This window comes from Toxorhynchites rutilus, chromosome 2, assembly GCF_029784135.1.
Source record: "Toxorhynchites rutilus septentrionalis strain SRP chromosome 2, ASM2978413v1, whole genome shotgun sequence".
Taxonomy (NCBI): domain Eukaryota; kingdom Metazoa; phylum Arthropoda; class Insecta; order Diptera; family Culicidae; genus Toxorhynchites; species Toxorhynchites rutilus.
Window position 1 is genome coordinate 290,394,851 of NC_073745.1, and position 12,452 is coordinate 290,407,302.

At 37.4% G+C, this 12,452-nt stretch overlaps 1 protein-coding gene and 1 long non-coding RNA gene across 2 annotated transcripts; one reads left to right on the forward strand and one right to left on the reverse strand.

Annotated features, from left to right (window-relative positions):
• Window positions 1-1,475: 1,475 nt before the first annotated feature.
• Window positions 1,476-2,083, reverse strand: LOC129771614 (uncharacterized). The gene is made up of 2 exons (XR_008742426.1): window positions 1,823-2,083; window positions 1,476-1,766 (listed from the first exon to the last, which is right to left on the reverse strand). It is a non-coding gene; the product is annotated as an uncharacterized LOC129771614 (long non-coding RNA).
• Window positions 2,084-2,328: 245 nt separating this feature from the next.
• On the forward strand, window positions 2,329-12,072 carry LOC129769615 (fatty acyl-CoA reductase wat-like). Its single transcript, XM_055771997.1, has 4 exons — window positions 2,329-2,628; window positions 2,693-3,197; window positions 11,127-11,574; window positions 11,632-12,072. The coding sequence occupies exons 1-4, from the start codon at window positions 2,386-2,388 to the stop codon at window positions 12,020-12,022; spliced, it is 1,587 nt and encodes a 528-aa protein (XP_055627972.1). The 5' UTR covers window positions 2,329-2,385; the 3' UTR covers window positions 12,023-12,072.
• The last annotated feature ends 380 nt before the right edge of the window (window positions 12,073-12,452 follow it).

Below are 12,452 nucleotides of genomic sequence, written 5' to 3' on the forward strand. Positions count from 1 at the left end.
CTTTTGATGCCATTCTCGAGGGTTGGGTCAGCCCAGTGGAGCATGTTTTGTTTGTTAACCGACCCACACAAATGAAAATGGGCTTCATCGCAATAACCGAACATCCGCTTGAAAAGTAAACCTCAACGGCAAAGGGACTCTCCTCACTATTCCAACGCAATGATGGTGACTGAACCGTGTCGGGACAAAACTTTACAGTATTCCCTCTTGAACGAGCCCACTAGCGCTCCGCTATGACACCAACTAACTGGGTGGCGCGTATTTTAAAAAAGGAAGTTATGCTGCCACACCCTGAATCATGAAAACCCTGGCATTCTTTGGGGTATAGGCTTCATTTTAACATGATCTACAAGTATCGATACACCCTGTAATTTATAATATTAAGCTTTTATGCAGAAATCATTATTAAAATTATTATTTAGATAGTGCTCGGAATTGAATGAAAAAATGGTGTTCGAAACTTGAGACAAATGTAATTGAACATATATTTAGTAAAAGCAACAATGCTATTCATGCTATGGAACAATTCCACGCCAAATCCGCCAAAAAAACAGCGAATGTTGACCCGACCCTATTGGATTTGGACGAAACTTTGTACATATGATGGAAAATACTGAAAATCACACATATTTGAATCAATTTAAATTACGACTGGTTTTTGAAAAAGGCGTATTAAAAATCATTGATCTTACTTTTAAAAAATCATAACTCAAAATCCAGATGTCTGATTAAAATATGATGTTTGTCAAAGTTGTTGGAAAATAGTCATTTACTTAGGAAGAATAACATTTCAAATGTCCTGTTAAAAAATGTTACTAAAAAAATAATTTAATATTGAAAACTTTTATATCTTAGCACACCCCTCTTTCGATATTCGTTTCTATATTTTTATTGGAAAACCCTTCCAATTTAACAGAGTTTGACTAGGTGTGGTGCAGTTGCAAACTCGCCAAAGTGGAAGTATGAAATTTTGAAAATTTCAATAAATTTCAATACTTTGAGAAATTGTAACCATCTAAGAATAGCAACATGAAAAATAGAACCTACTTGACGTGAAAAAAAATATAAACCATTTTATCCTAAGACTAACCGTTCTTAGGTCCTCTGTTTGTTCTACCAATTACAGGGTAACTTCGATATAACATACATTTCACTTTCAAAATTGTAAGTTATATCGAATTGTACTTTATGTCGATACTTTATAAGCATAATAAAGAATTCAGAAACGTAGCTTGTATTACATTATTGCGTTGCTGTATAGGTAAGGTTAATTAATAAATTCAATTAGAAGACGAAGCCAGCCTTTCACATGATGTTTTTCCATCGTACTGTTGATTTAAGCTTTGTTCATTTAGAATCCGGAATCACATTGGTTCAAGGTACAAAACATATTTTAGTATCAAAATACAGATAATTTATTGTTCTTTCAGAATAAAAATCAACAAATTATCCCTTTACAATTTAAAATGCGACCGTTATATCGAAGTTTCACTGTATTCAGTTCATCTCTAGTTATAAATTTGTTACAAGATTACACATAAAACTAATATGTATTAGATGAAAAAGATCATCAAACGTCCAGAGACCCCAAAATCTGCAACACTGAACGCATCTTCCCTTTAAAAATTCAAACTTGTGTAAAGCTTCCCTTCCAGTGTACCGCAGGACTCCAGACTTTGACTTTGCACTTTTCCGCGGCCTGTGGCTAATATGTTTCACTCTTTCTCTCTTCTCTCTTTGCTATGACCCAGCAGCAACAGCAGCAGCTAGAAATAATCTAATTTATTTGTTTTTTTTTTTTTGTTTTTGTTTTCCAGCTTACCAACTTCCGCCGTAAGTGGCGGCGGGAGTTTCGTTGCGCTCTCGGCGTGTTTATGTTTTCTCTTCCTCTTTTTCCCGGCCAATTTCGAGATTCCAATCTTCCGCTTCCGACGCTCGCCTCCCCCGCTTGGGGAGTGTTGTGAAAGCCACACGAGTGCGGTCCTGTGAATCTGTTGATGGTTACCTGTCTTTAGGGAAATGTAATTCCAAGACACTAAAGTCAGGCTGCGAAGCAGCAATGGTTATTTATTATGGAACGGAGCAACGTTCGAATGAATGAGAATGACCGCGGTGCCGCTTGCAACCATGAACTTCGGGTGCGATTTGAGTGCGAAAAAAACTGCGCCACCAATTAACATAAAACGTAACGAAGCTGTGAACTTGCGTGACCTAGCGCTCGCGAGGCCGTCAGAACTGCGATGGAAATTAGCAGCTATGTATGTCCAGTATGCATAATTGGGCAACATAGCGTCACCAAATTCACCTTGATCAATTAATGTAAGGGATTCCACTTTCAGTCTATCGATTACTGCTCGCACATTCGTATCGACAAAGTGGCGAAGTATGTTGGAACAAATTTTTATCACTGATGATTTGGAGAAAGATCCGCAGAAGGGAGTCAACTCACCCATGCGAGAATTCTTACGGGGGAAAACCGTTTTCCTCACCGGCAGTACCGGCTTTTTAGGCAAACTGTTTATAGAGAAACTGGTACGATGTGAAGTGAGTGAAATTGTTCTACTGATCCGTGGGAAGAGAGGACGAACTCCTCGCGAGCGACTGCAGCGACAGTTCGAACGTGAAGTTGTAAGTTTTTTGTGCTTCCGAAAAGAAGGGAAATATTTTCATCGTGTTTTGTGTGTATGTTTAGATTTACACGGGATACACGAGGAATCCGGATCGCTACTGGAACCGAATCAGAATAATGGACGGAGCCCTGCACCACAACGACCTCGGGTTGTCGGAGGTTGACCTCGATTACTTGTACAGTAAGGTCAACGTAATCATTCACTCCGCAGCGGATGTTCGATTCGATGTGTCACTGAAAACCAGCCTCATGACTAACGTGTTTGGAACCAATGAATTGCTCAAGCTGGCACTCGGTATGAAGAAGTTACTATCCGTTGTGCACATCTCGACCGCTTACTCGAACTGCATCCAGGAAGTTGTGGAGGAGAAGTTTTACCCCTTCGATGTGGATCCTATGGTGATGATCCGCTTGGCTGAAATGGCCGACGAGGAACACCTTGATGCTTGCTGTAACAAAATTATTCACCCGTGGCCCAATACGTACACGTACGCGAAAATGCTGTCTGAACAGGTGGTTCGCGGTTATTGTGGCAGACTGCCGGTAGCGGTGATTAGACCGTCAATTGGTAAGTTTACTGTTCGTTAGCTACTGCGGAAACTACTTCAGATGTTTCCCATTCCGCATACGGTATAACTTCCGTATGCGGAAAGGGATACAAGATACTTAGATGGTATGAAGTGTGACGTTTTTGTGCCTTCAAGTTTGGGAAAAATGAAGAAGATTGAACCGCTCTTGGGTCTGAGAAACAGTAGTCGTCAAAATATTATAATATTTTGTGTATAATTTTGTATATAATTATAATTGAATTCATACCCAGACTTTCGAGCCATATATGTTGGTTTCAGTATATACTAATTGAGAATTTGTCACGTATACACCATTCCGATCAAAAAGCAATAAATATAGTATTTGTAATGACTAATCCTGACTAAGCTCACGATTTAATTTCCATTAGATTATGTCATAAAAAATCAACAAGGTCAGTAACACGTCGGGTCACTTACGTTTTGACAATGAGCGTTTGAAGGTGTGTAAATCACAAAATATTAATTTTAGAGGCGAATGAACTGAAAAGTTTAAACCCTCTTAAAGCCAAAAAGAAAAAGAAGAAGCAAAATATAAAATTTCCTGTCATTTGTGTATACATATATGGTAAAACCAACTTCACGTTGTAGAATAGCGTTCTGAATCATATTTCGGACGCTTAAGGCATATGATGCAGAAAACAGATCTAAGCTTTATGCACAGCTATTATTTGGATGATATTTTTAATAAATTAGTTCAATATGCTTTCAAGCTTTCTGCTTTGTTACCTATTTGTTCGAAAACATAAAGAAATCATTGAATAAAATGCTTTTCGAATGAAGCGAATAAGAATCAAACTTCGGACACGAAATCAAATTTCGGACAGATTGAATTCAAATTTCGAACACTTTATTTTGTAATTTTTTGGACGAAAATTACATCACACTTGATTATATTTAATAGTCAACTGCGAAACACTTACCAAGCAATCACAATAAACTGTTAACGATGATGAGAACTGATGAAACACGGGAGAAGTTTAAATATTTATGAACGGGTAAATTCTACGTGTTCACGCGATTGTGTCACATTTACCCGAAACCCACTCACCCGAATGACAGTTACCCGAAAGACATTCACTCGAATTCCACTCACCCGAATGTAACAAATACCCGAAAGCGACAGCTACCCGAATGTAACATCTACCCGAATTGACACTTATCCGAATGCGACATTTCCCGAATGCAACAATTACCCGAATGTAACATTTACCCGAATGTAACATTCACTCGAATGCGACCGTTACCCTAATGTAATAATTACCCGAATGTAACATCTACCCGAAAGCGACATTTACTCAAGCGAAGGATATATTCAAATAATACACAAATTTTACTATATTTGTATTTGTATTTGTATATTTAATTCTGATAAGTGTTATATAAAGATCATATTTGTCTCATACTTTCATTTCCATTCAATAAGTATTTTTCGTGGGAAGTACAATTCGAGAAATACTGGCATTGAATAAAATCCTTTACAAAATAATGAAAAGTGAAAGGATGCAGTTTTATAACGTATTATTAAGTCCATCCATTCTTATGGATGTCGCAGCCCGTTCACGAGCGTCGGACGCCATAAGTTTATCTGGTGCATCATGTTTGCAACCAGGAAATCAAAATGCATGACATGCATAATTAACCGGGCAAACATAATGCACCAGATAAACGTATACAGTTCGACGCTCGCTAACGCTCGGTCGGACCTGACTGAAGGATCGTCTCCTATGTTTCAAACAAACCGGGCAATCGGTGGAACACAGGCTTTCTTGCGAGAGGCCGCCGCTTCCGACGGCGGGTCGACGGCCTACTCGGATTGCGTCACCTCGGCGGCTTGGTGCCGCACCGATTCATTATCCTCGTTAAATGGGGACGAAGTCCCCATTACATTGATCTCAAAATAAATTTCATCACGAAATAATAAACTCATGATAAAAATTGCGCTGCGGCGGCAAATATGTACCAAATTAGAAAGCTTAAAACCATATTGAACTAATTTATCGAAAATATCAACCAAATAATATCTGTGCATAAAGCTTAGATCTGTTTCCTGCATCATATGCCTTAAGCGTCCGAAATATGATTCAGAACGGTAGTGTTGTTAGACTTTTGCCGATTATGTTATAATTAAAATGTAGTTCTCGTATGGAATGATATTGAAATCAAGGGATTACTCTAAAGAAGCAAATGTGATATTAATTTTATAGATATACCATCAGTGCATTAAGTATTTCAAGATATTAGAACAAAGTGTCCGAAATATGATGTTGTCCGGAATATGATTCAGAAAGGTATCCAATAATTAAAAAAAAAAAAATCAGTTCTCATCATCGTTATCAGGTTACTGTGATTGCTTGTTAAGTGTTTCGCAGTTGACTATAAAATATAATCAAGTGTAATGTAATTTTCGTTCAAAATATGTCCGAAATTTGAATTCAATCTGTCCGAAATTTGATTTTTTTTATAATTAGTGTCCGAAGTTTGATTCTTATCCGCTTGATTTGAAAAGCATTTTATTCGATGATTTTTTTTATGTTTTGGTACCTATTTGAGTACCAAAGTATAAAGCTTGAAAGCATATTGAACTAATTTATTAAAAATATCAACCAAATAATTCCTGTGCATAAAGTTGAGATCTGTTTTTCTGCATCATATGCCTTAAGCGTCCGAATTATGATTCAGAACGGTATAACGGTAAGAACGGTTTCAGAATTTAAGAAAAAATTGATTTTGAGGAAAATACATTTAAATTTTTCTAATTATTATTTTTTAATTGTTGACGAAAACTTATACAATTTCCTTCATTTTTTTCTCTGACCAAAATTTGATTGGTCTTATAGTTTCTGAGTTAAATTTTTTTCGAAAAAAAGGTTGAAAAAAAATTAAAATTCAAAAATGTCTGACCTTCATAATTTTGGTCAAAGAAAGATATGTAGGAAATTGTTTAAATTTTTTTTAAAAAATATCAAAACAATTTAAAAAAGAGTCATTGAAAACAAACAGGGTAAATCATCTTGGTTTGTCCAATTTAGGGTGTTTTCACGAAACTGGTAAATGCAAATCGATTTTTTTTTTCATGAAAATCACATATAATCAAGACGAGTTTGTTGAAAAGCCCTAAGTCTCTAGTTTCTAATTCTACCGTAAGGCGTTGAAATTATTCAAATATTTATGTTTTTTATTATTATTTTCCTCAAAGAGAAATTATGATCATGATTTGTCCACCTCTGTCCAAAAAATGATCATGGTTTATCCAGTTTTAGAATTCATTATTTTTGAATGAAAAAATTCGAATTTAAAAGCAAATGTTGCATTTCTCATTGCTTGAGTTAATTGTCATCATGTTGATCCATTCATAATTAAGGCTTTCTTCAGAATATTGCCTTTTCTTGGGCATTTTAAAAGTGTTCGCCACAACACACTCAACACAGAAAACCTTTATTTCCGCTATGCGCGAAGTACATCAAAAACAAACTGCAGTACGCCAAGCGGTTGCCATAGAAATCATGTTGACAAAACAACATTAGTGAATCGGACAACTTATGATCAGAATTGCAGTCATCGAAATGCGTTAATTACATGGTTTAGCCAAGTAAATCTGATACAAATGGTGTGCAAGCATGATGTTTACAATATTTGTGAGTGTTATAATCCAGAAATGGTTAGAATACGTACCAAATAATAATCTGTTGGTTGATTAAAAGTTAGCTCAAGTGAAGGGCACATTGAAACCAATAGAATGTGGACCTTATAATCCTTTAAAACATGTGAATCCGTAAAAATATACTGTATAACTACTGTAAATCATGAAGAAAACAATATTATTTATATGTTTCGAAATAAATATTCGAATACATAATTTGACACAGGTGCGCTGAACTAGAAAATTCAAAACAGTGGGCAAACCATGATAACATTTTCGACTGGACAAACCAAAATCATTTACCTTATTTTCACCACCTCGGAAAACACCCATATACCAAATTTCACCTCAATCGGATTTAAGGGAGAGTGGGCGCAAAGCGGTCAAAGTTTGAGTTTTTTTAAAATCGAAAAGGACCAATAAATGAAGTCCGAATGAGCTAATATTTTTCAAAGGGTATATTATCGTACAAATCAACATTTCGTAGCATGTTCCGAATGAAAAATCGAGATAACTATTTTCATTTGCACCCTAAACCATACTTTTCGTTTCGTATTCCGAAAAAAAAGTCCCGGAGAGAGATGTTTCATGCAATTTTGAGACATTTGACATCAACATTTTTTTTTCGAAAACCCCGATTTCCTGTACTCCCCCCTTGGGTGATTTTTCGATTTCCAAAAAACTCAAACTTTGACCGTTTGCGCCACTCTCCCTTAAGTCCGATTGAGCTGATATTTTGCATAGGGTGTTTTTCCGAGATGTTGAACATTTTTATAGGGTAACTTTTTGAAATTCGAGATGACCATTTTCAGTGGCACCCTAGAGTACATCCATGAATCTTATATTTACGATTGTTCACTTAGGACGAAATTCAATTCGCAACTACCACATTGGGAATGCGTTTTCGGATATGATTTTTTGTTTAGATCCCCGCTTTACATATGCTCTGGAATCCGAGTTTTGGTTTCGCGGATCTATTTCCACTTATTGGGTCATTTAAGAAGTATTCGCGGTTATTTTATCGCTAAACAACGTTAATGGATTTCTATCGGACAACAAATATGTCAAGGGAACGCGCATTTGAGAAATGACATTTTAGGTTACATTTTGTAAACAAATTTGGTAATTCGTCAATCAAATCTGAAGTTTAATCAATTTGAAAATTATACGCTATTTGATTTTTTGATGTTTAGGATGTTTGATGTTTTATAGTTTTTTATGGAATAAAAAATGGAAAAATACTCAGCCTGCTGACTCTTATAGCGTTACTTTATATTTAACAAACATTTTTTTTTTACGTAGGACTACGTCTTTCTGTCGCCGGGAGACTTTTCGTCAAAGAAAGTTCTTCTGACCTGCACTGGTACACGCCTATTCTTGAACTTATCACTCAGAATACATTAAAGGGGTGCAATTTGGTATATTCAATCTCAACCAAGTGCTAATAAAAATGACGCTAGTTAATATCAACGTTGAGACGACAAAAGTTCCACTGAGCACGTTAGCCCAATTCAAGAAGATAACTAACACCATGATCATCATTATTCAAGTCTCAGTCTCGCTCCAACTAGCAGACAGCAGTCTTTCTCGATGCTGATGTCAGACACTGCTGCTCGATACATAGGAAAAATGGAAGATAGATATTGCACACAGTGGTGCAATTTTGTTCGGTGTTTGTATCGCGTCGATTTTCATGCCGTGTGGTGGAGACTACTTCTGTATTCTTGTACCCGTCATTTCTGCATCTGGACTGGAGTATGAAAATTGCGAAAACGAGAGTGTTACGTTAAAGGTGTAATGGTTTGAGACTTCATACCTCTGTGCCGGCTGAACGAAATAGTATGACAATCACTTCCGAAACCACAGAATCTATAAATAAACTTGAAAATCCATCGATGTCAAGATTGGTTAGCGGTTGATGTGACGGATGGCCGTGTAAGCACTATAAATCTCCCAGGCCAACATCAGTTTCTATTTTTCTACCATGTTGAACGGGCGTGCAAAATATTTGGCCTCAGAATGCGTTCTCAACATATGCGCAAAGTAAGCATAGTACAGAGCAGAGTATTGAGATGTAGAAGCAATGCAGAAGAAAAATATTAAATAGAACGTATCGCGTCTTTTTTCATACCGTTTTGTGGAGGTTGGTGGTGTATGAATCACACGTACGAATTGTTGTTTTTGTTCGTTATAAAATAAAAAACGGTGGTGGGGAAACAAATATGTGATCACCTCGGGCCGCACTGTGTTTAGTGCGACAAAAATATTGGCGGTGCATTGACAATAAAAAACGAATCATGAATCATCGGTTCTTTTCAGGGCTACAAACTCGACTAAATAGTTGAACATTTCGATGCATTCTAAAATATTGTTTGAAACTATCAAATAAGAATTGATTTCTATAATTTTGATGGGAGAGATCCTCTGTGAATTTAGGATCGTGTTCGGATTTATTTGTGTAATGATGATGATGATGTTTCGAGTTATGAAGGACTCTCAGATTTTCTCAGTACTTACTCCTCTAGCCTTAAAAAAGGCCAATTTGGAAAACTAAACTAAACACTCGGCCTTAAGAAAGGGCATCTGGAAAGTCTGTCGCTGCCGCTGGCATCTGGTCTCAGGACTGAATGACTTTGTTTCTGGGTTAGAAGTGGCATCAAAGTGCAGCACCTTTCAAACCGGATTTTAAGAAGGTATTTTCAGCGATAAGAGCTACGTTCTTCGGTGGTAAACTGAACATGAAAATTTGTTCCGAATTGTTCCGTGTCGATTGCTGTCGGCATAGCCACCCCACCACACATCCGATTCGGTTTGGATTTCGTGATCCTTCGTCAGCAATGCGATCGTGTCTTGGACATCACCCTCGTTTTATTTTCCATAATTTTGTTGTTGCGGCCCGCGACACCATGACCAGCACGTGTTTGTGACCCACCCGAATTAAAGATTGAATACCGCTGCTCTAAGTGAACGCAAGGTTTGTTCGATTTCATTCTGGAAATTGTGGTGTCAACGATCGATCTCGCTCTTGTTGTCCAGTCAATGATGAAGTCGATAAAATTTAGCAACTGGTCAGAAGACAGCCGACGCACTGGCACAGAGTTGATCAGTTTGGAATCAGTTAAAAAAGGCCGGTCATGCAAAGAAACTCATTGTTTGGGTGGTTATAACCATTGGCGAGGCGTTTCATTCATTCAAAATTTGATCTAAGAACCGCGGACACTTTTTAAATGACCCAAATTGTATTTTTCCATTAGGGGTCTATTTCCATTTTAGGATGGTCCGATGAATATTTTTTTCCCGCTTTTTTCCAAAAATTACTTTCAAAAATTCATAACTTTTGAACTACTTGACAGATTTAGATATACGATTTATCAATTTTAAGCCAATGAGCCATCTTTGAGAAAGATATTACACTTACGGAGAAGTTGGTATCTAGTAGCACAGATCTAGACAAGTCGCAGAGGAACATTGAAGACTGAAAACAAGTCAACTTTGAAAAATCATAACTCTAAAACCAAAGAGAGCACATCTCTGATTTTTGGATTTGTTATGTAAAAATAGCACTCAACCATGGGAACTAAAAAAAACAAACACGATCAATAATTACGAAAACAAAATACATTTCTTCGCAAGTATAATATTTTTTTCAAAAAGGAATAGCCTATTGCCTTCAATTTATCATCTAAATTGGTTAAGTGGAACAAAACTATCACTTTTCACGAAAACCTGAGAACCACTTTTTTGGTTTGCTATTGAAGGTTTCAGGTGATTTCAGGTTTCTAATTTCAGTTACAAACGAAATATGAATTTCCTTTCTTAGATATATGCTTTCGGTTTCTGACACCAGATTCTATATTTCCGGAGATACTAAATTAGAAATACAAACATATAGCTAAACTCGAGTCTACCGTGAGTAATCGGTTCCTTTAAACTTATGTAACTGAGCCTGTAAAAATAAACGAATAAATAAAAAAAACAAACATTTAGCAATATTATCTTACATATTTTCAGATCATACAAAATACCAAACTACCATACAGATCATATAAAATTAATACAAAAATTTTAAACGTACAATGGTTCAGAAGGAATATTGCAGACTTAATAAACTCAACCTATAATTGATATAAGTGGCTTTACTTAGTAAAATATTCATCATAAAACACTTGCTAACACAGTCACACAAAATTATGTATACAGTTAATATAGTCAGAATGAAAGTCCATCATAATTATTACGTCAACTCAAACGTCAAATTCAATTACAGTGACCTCCACTATGGAGGATCCCATCGAGGGCTGGACAGACAATGTTTACGGACTCAACGGAGTGATAGTGGGCGTGGGTAGTGGGGTGCTACGGATACTGCATCTAAACCAGGATTGTCACGTCGATTTCGTTCCCGCCGATCTGGTTGTAAATTCCTGCCTCGCGCTGAGTTGGTACACAGCAGTTCACCAGAGCGACGAACCCCCTAACGAGGACGAAATCGTCTTCAACTGCACCAGTCGGTCGGACAATCCGTTCACCTACCGAAATGTCTACCAGTACTCGGAATCGTTCAGAGCAAAGATCCCCACGCTACGATCGTTGTGGTATCCTACGTACAACATTACGGAGTCCGCTACGATGTGCAATGTGTTGCAGTTTTTCTACCACTTCCTGCCAGCGCTGCTGTTCGATTCGATGGCCCGATTGAAAGGGATAAAACCGAAGTGAGTTTATGTTTTTGTCATGCCTGCCTTCATGCTAAGATATTCTCGCCTCTTTAGGGTATTGTTTCTCTACCGTAAGGTGCAACAGTTCGCCGAGGTACTCCAGTTCTTCACCACGAATGAGTGGGAATTCGAGAACACAAGGATGCGTCAGGTGTACGACAGTATGGTGCAGGACGACAAGGAGTACTTCCCGGCGGACGTGAAGGCGATAGACTGGGGAGATTATTTCAACATCTACTTGCTTGGCTTGCGCAAGTACATCATCGGCGAGAGTTTGGATAATTTGGAGCAGGCAAGACGGAGACATACGATGTTGAAAATTGCACACTATCTGCTACTGGCATTGATCTATTTTGCGTTTGCGTATGTGGGATACGTACTGCTTAGATGGACGCCAATGAAAGCAGGATTCGAGAGGATTAGCGATATAATTCGGATTATGTGAGACGATTGGAACAGGTAGTGAAACTAGTGTGTTATATGCTCGCTAAATGTCTGTTCTCACAACTGAATAAAAGTTTATCGAAAATGCGTATATTTTATTTAAAGAAACGCGATTCCATTTGAATTGAAAGGTAGTTTTGTTTTTTTTTTATTATTATTATTTGACGCCAATACCGCAGACATTCGCTATCCAACTCTTGACGAGTAAAGTTCAGTGTCGGTATTGTGCGTTGCCACTTTTGCTATTGTGCTATTGGTACGAGTGAATCATTGCTGTCCGCTTTCGACCTGACCTTTTGTTAAGTGGAACGAAGGAACAAAGGAAGCAGCGCTCTTGCAGCGAGCCGGATTGCGGCTGTTGAACTGATTCGGCATAACGGGATCGCCATCGCGTGACTGTCGCAAACGGGATTCATCATCACGTGGCTGCG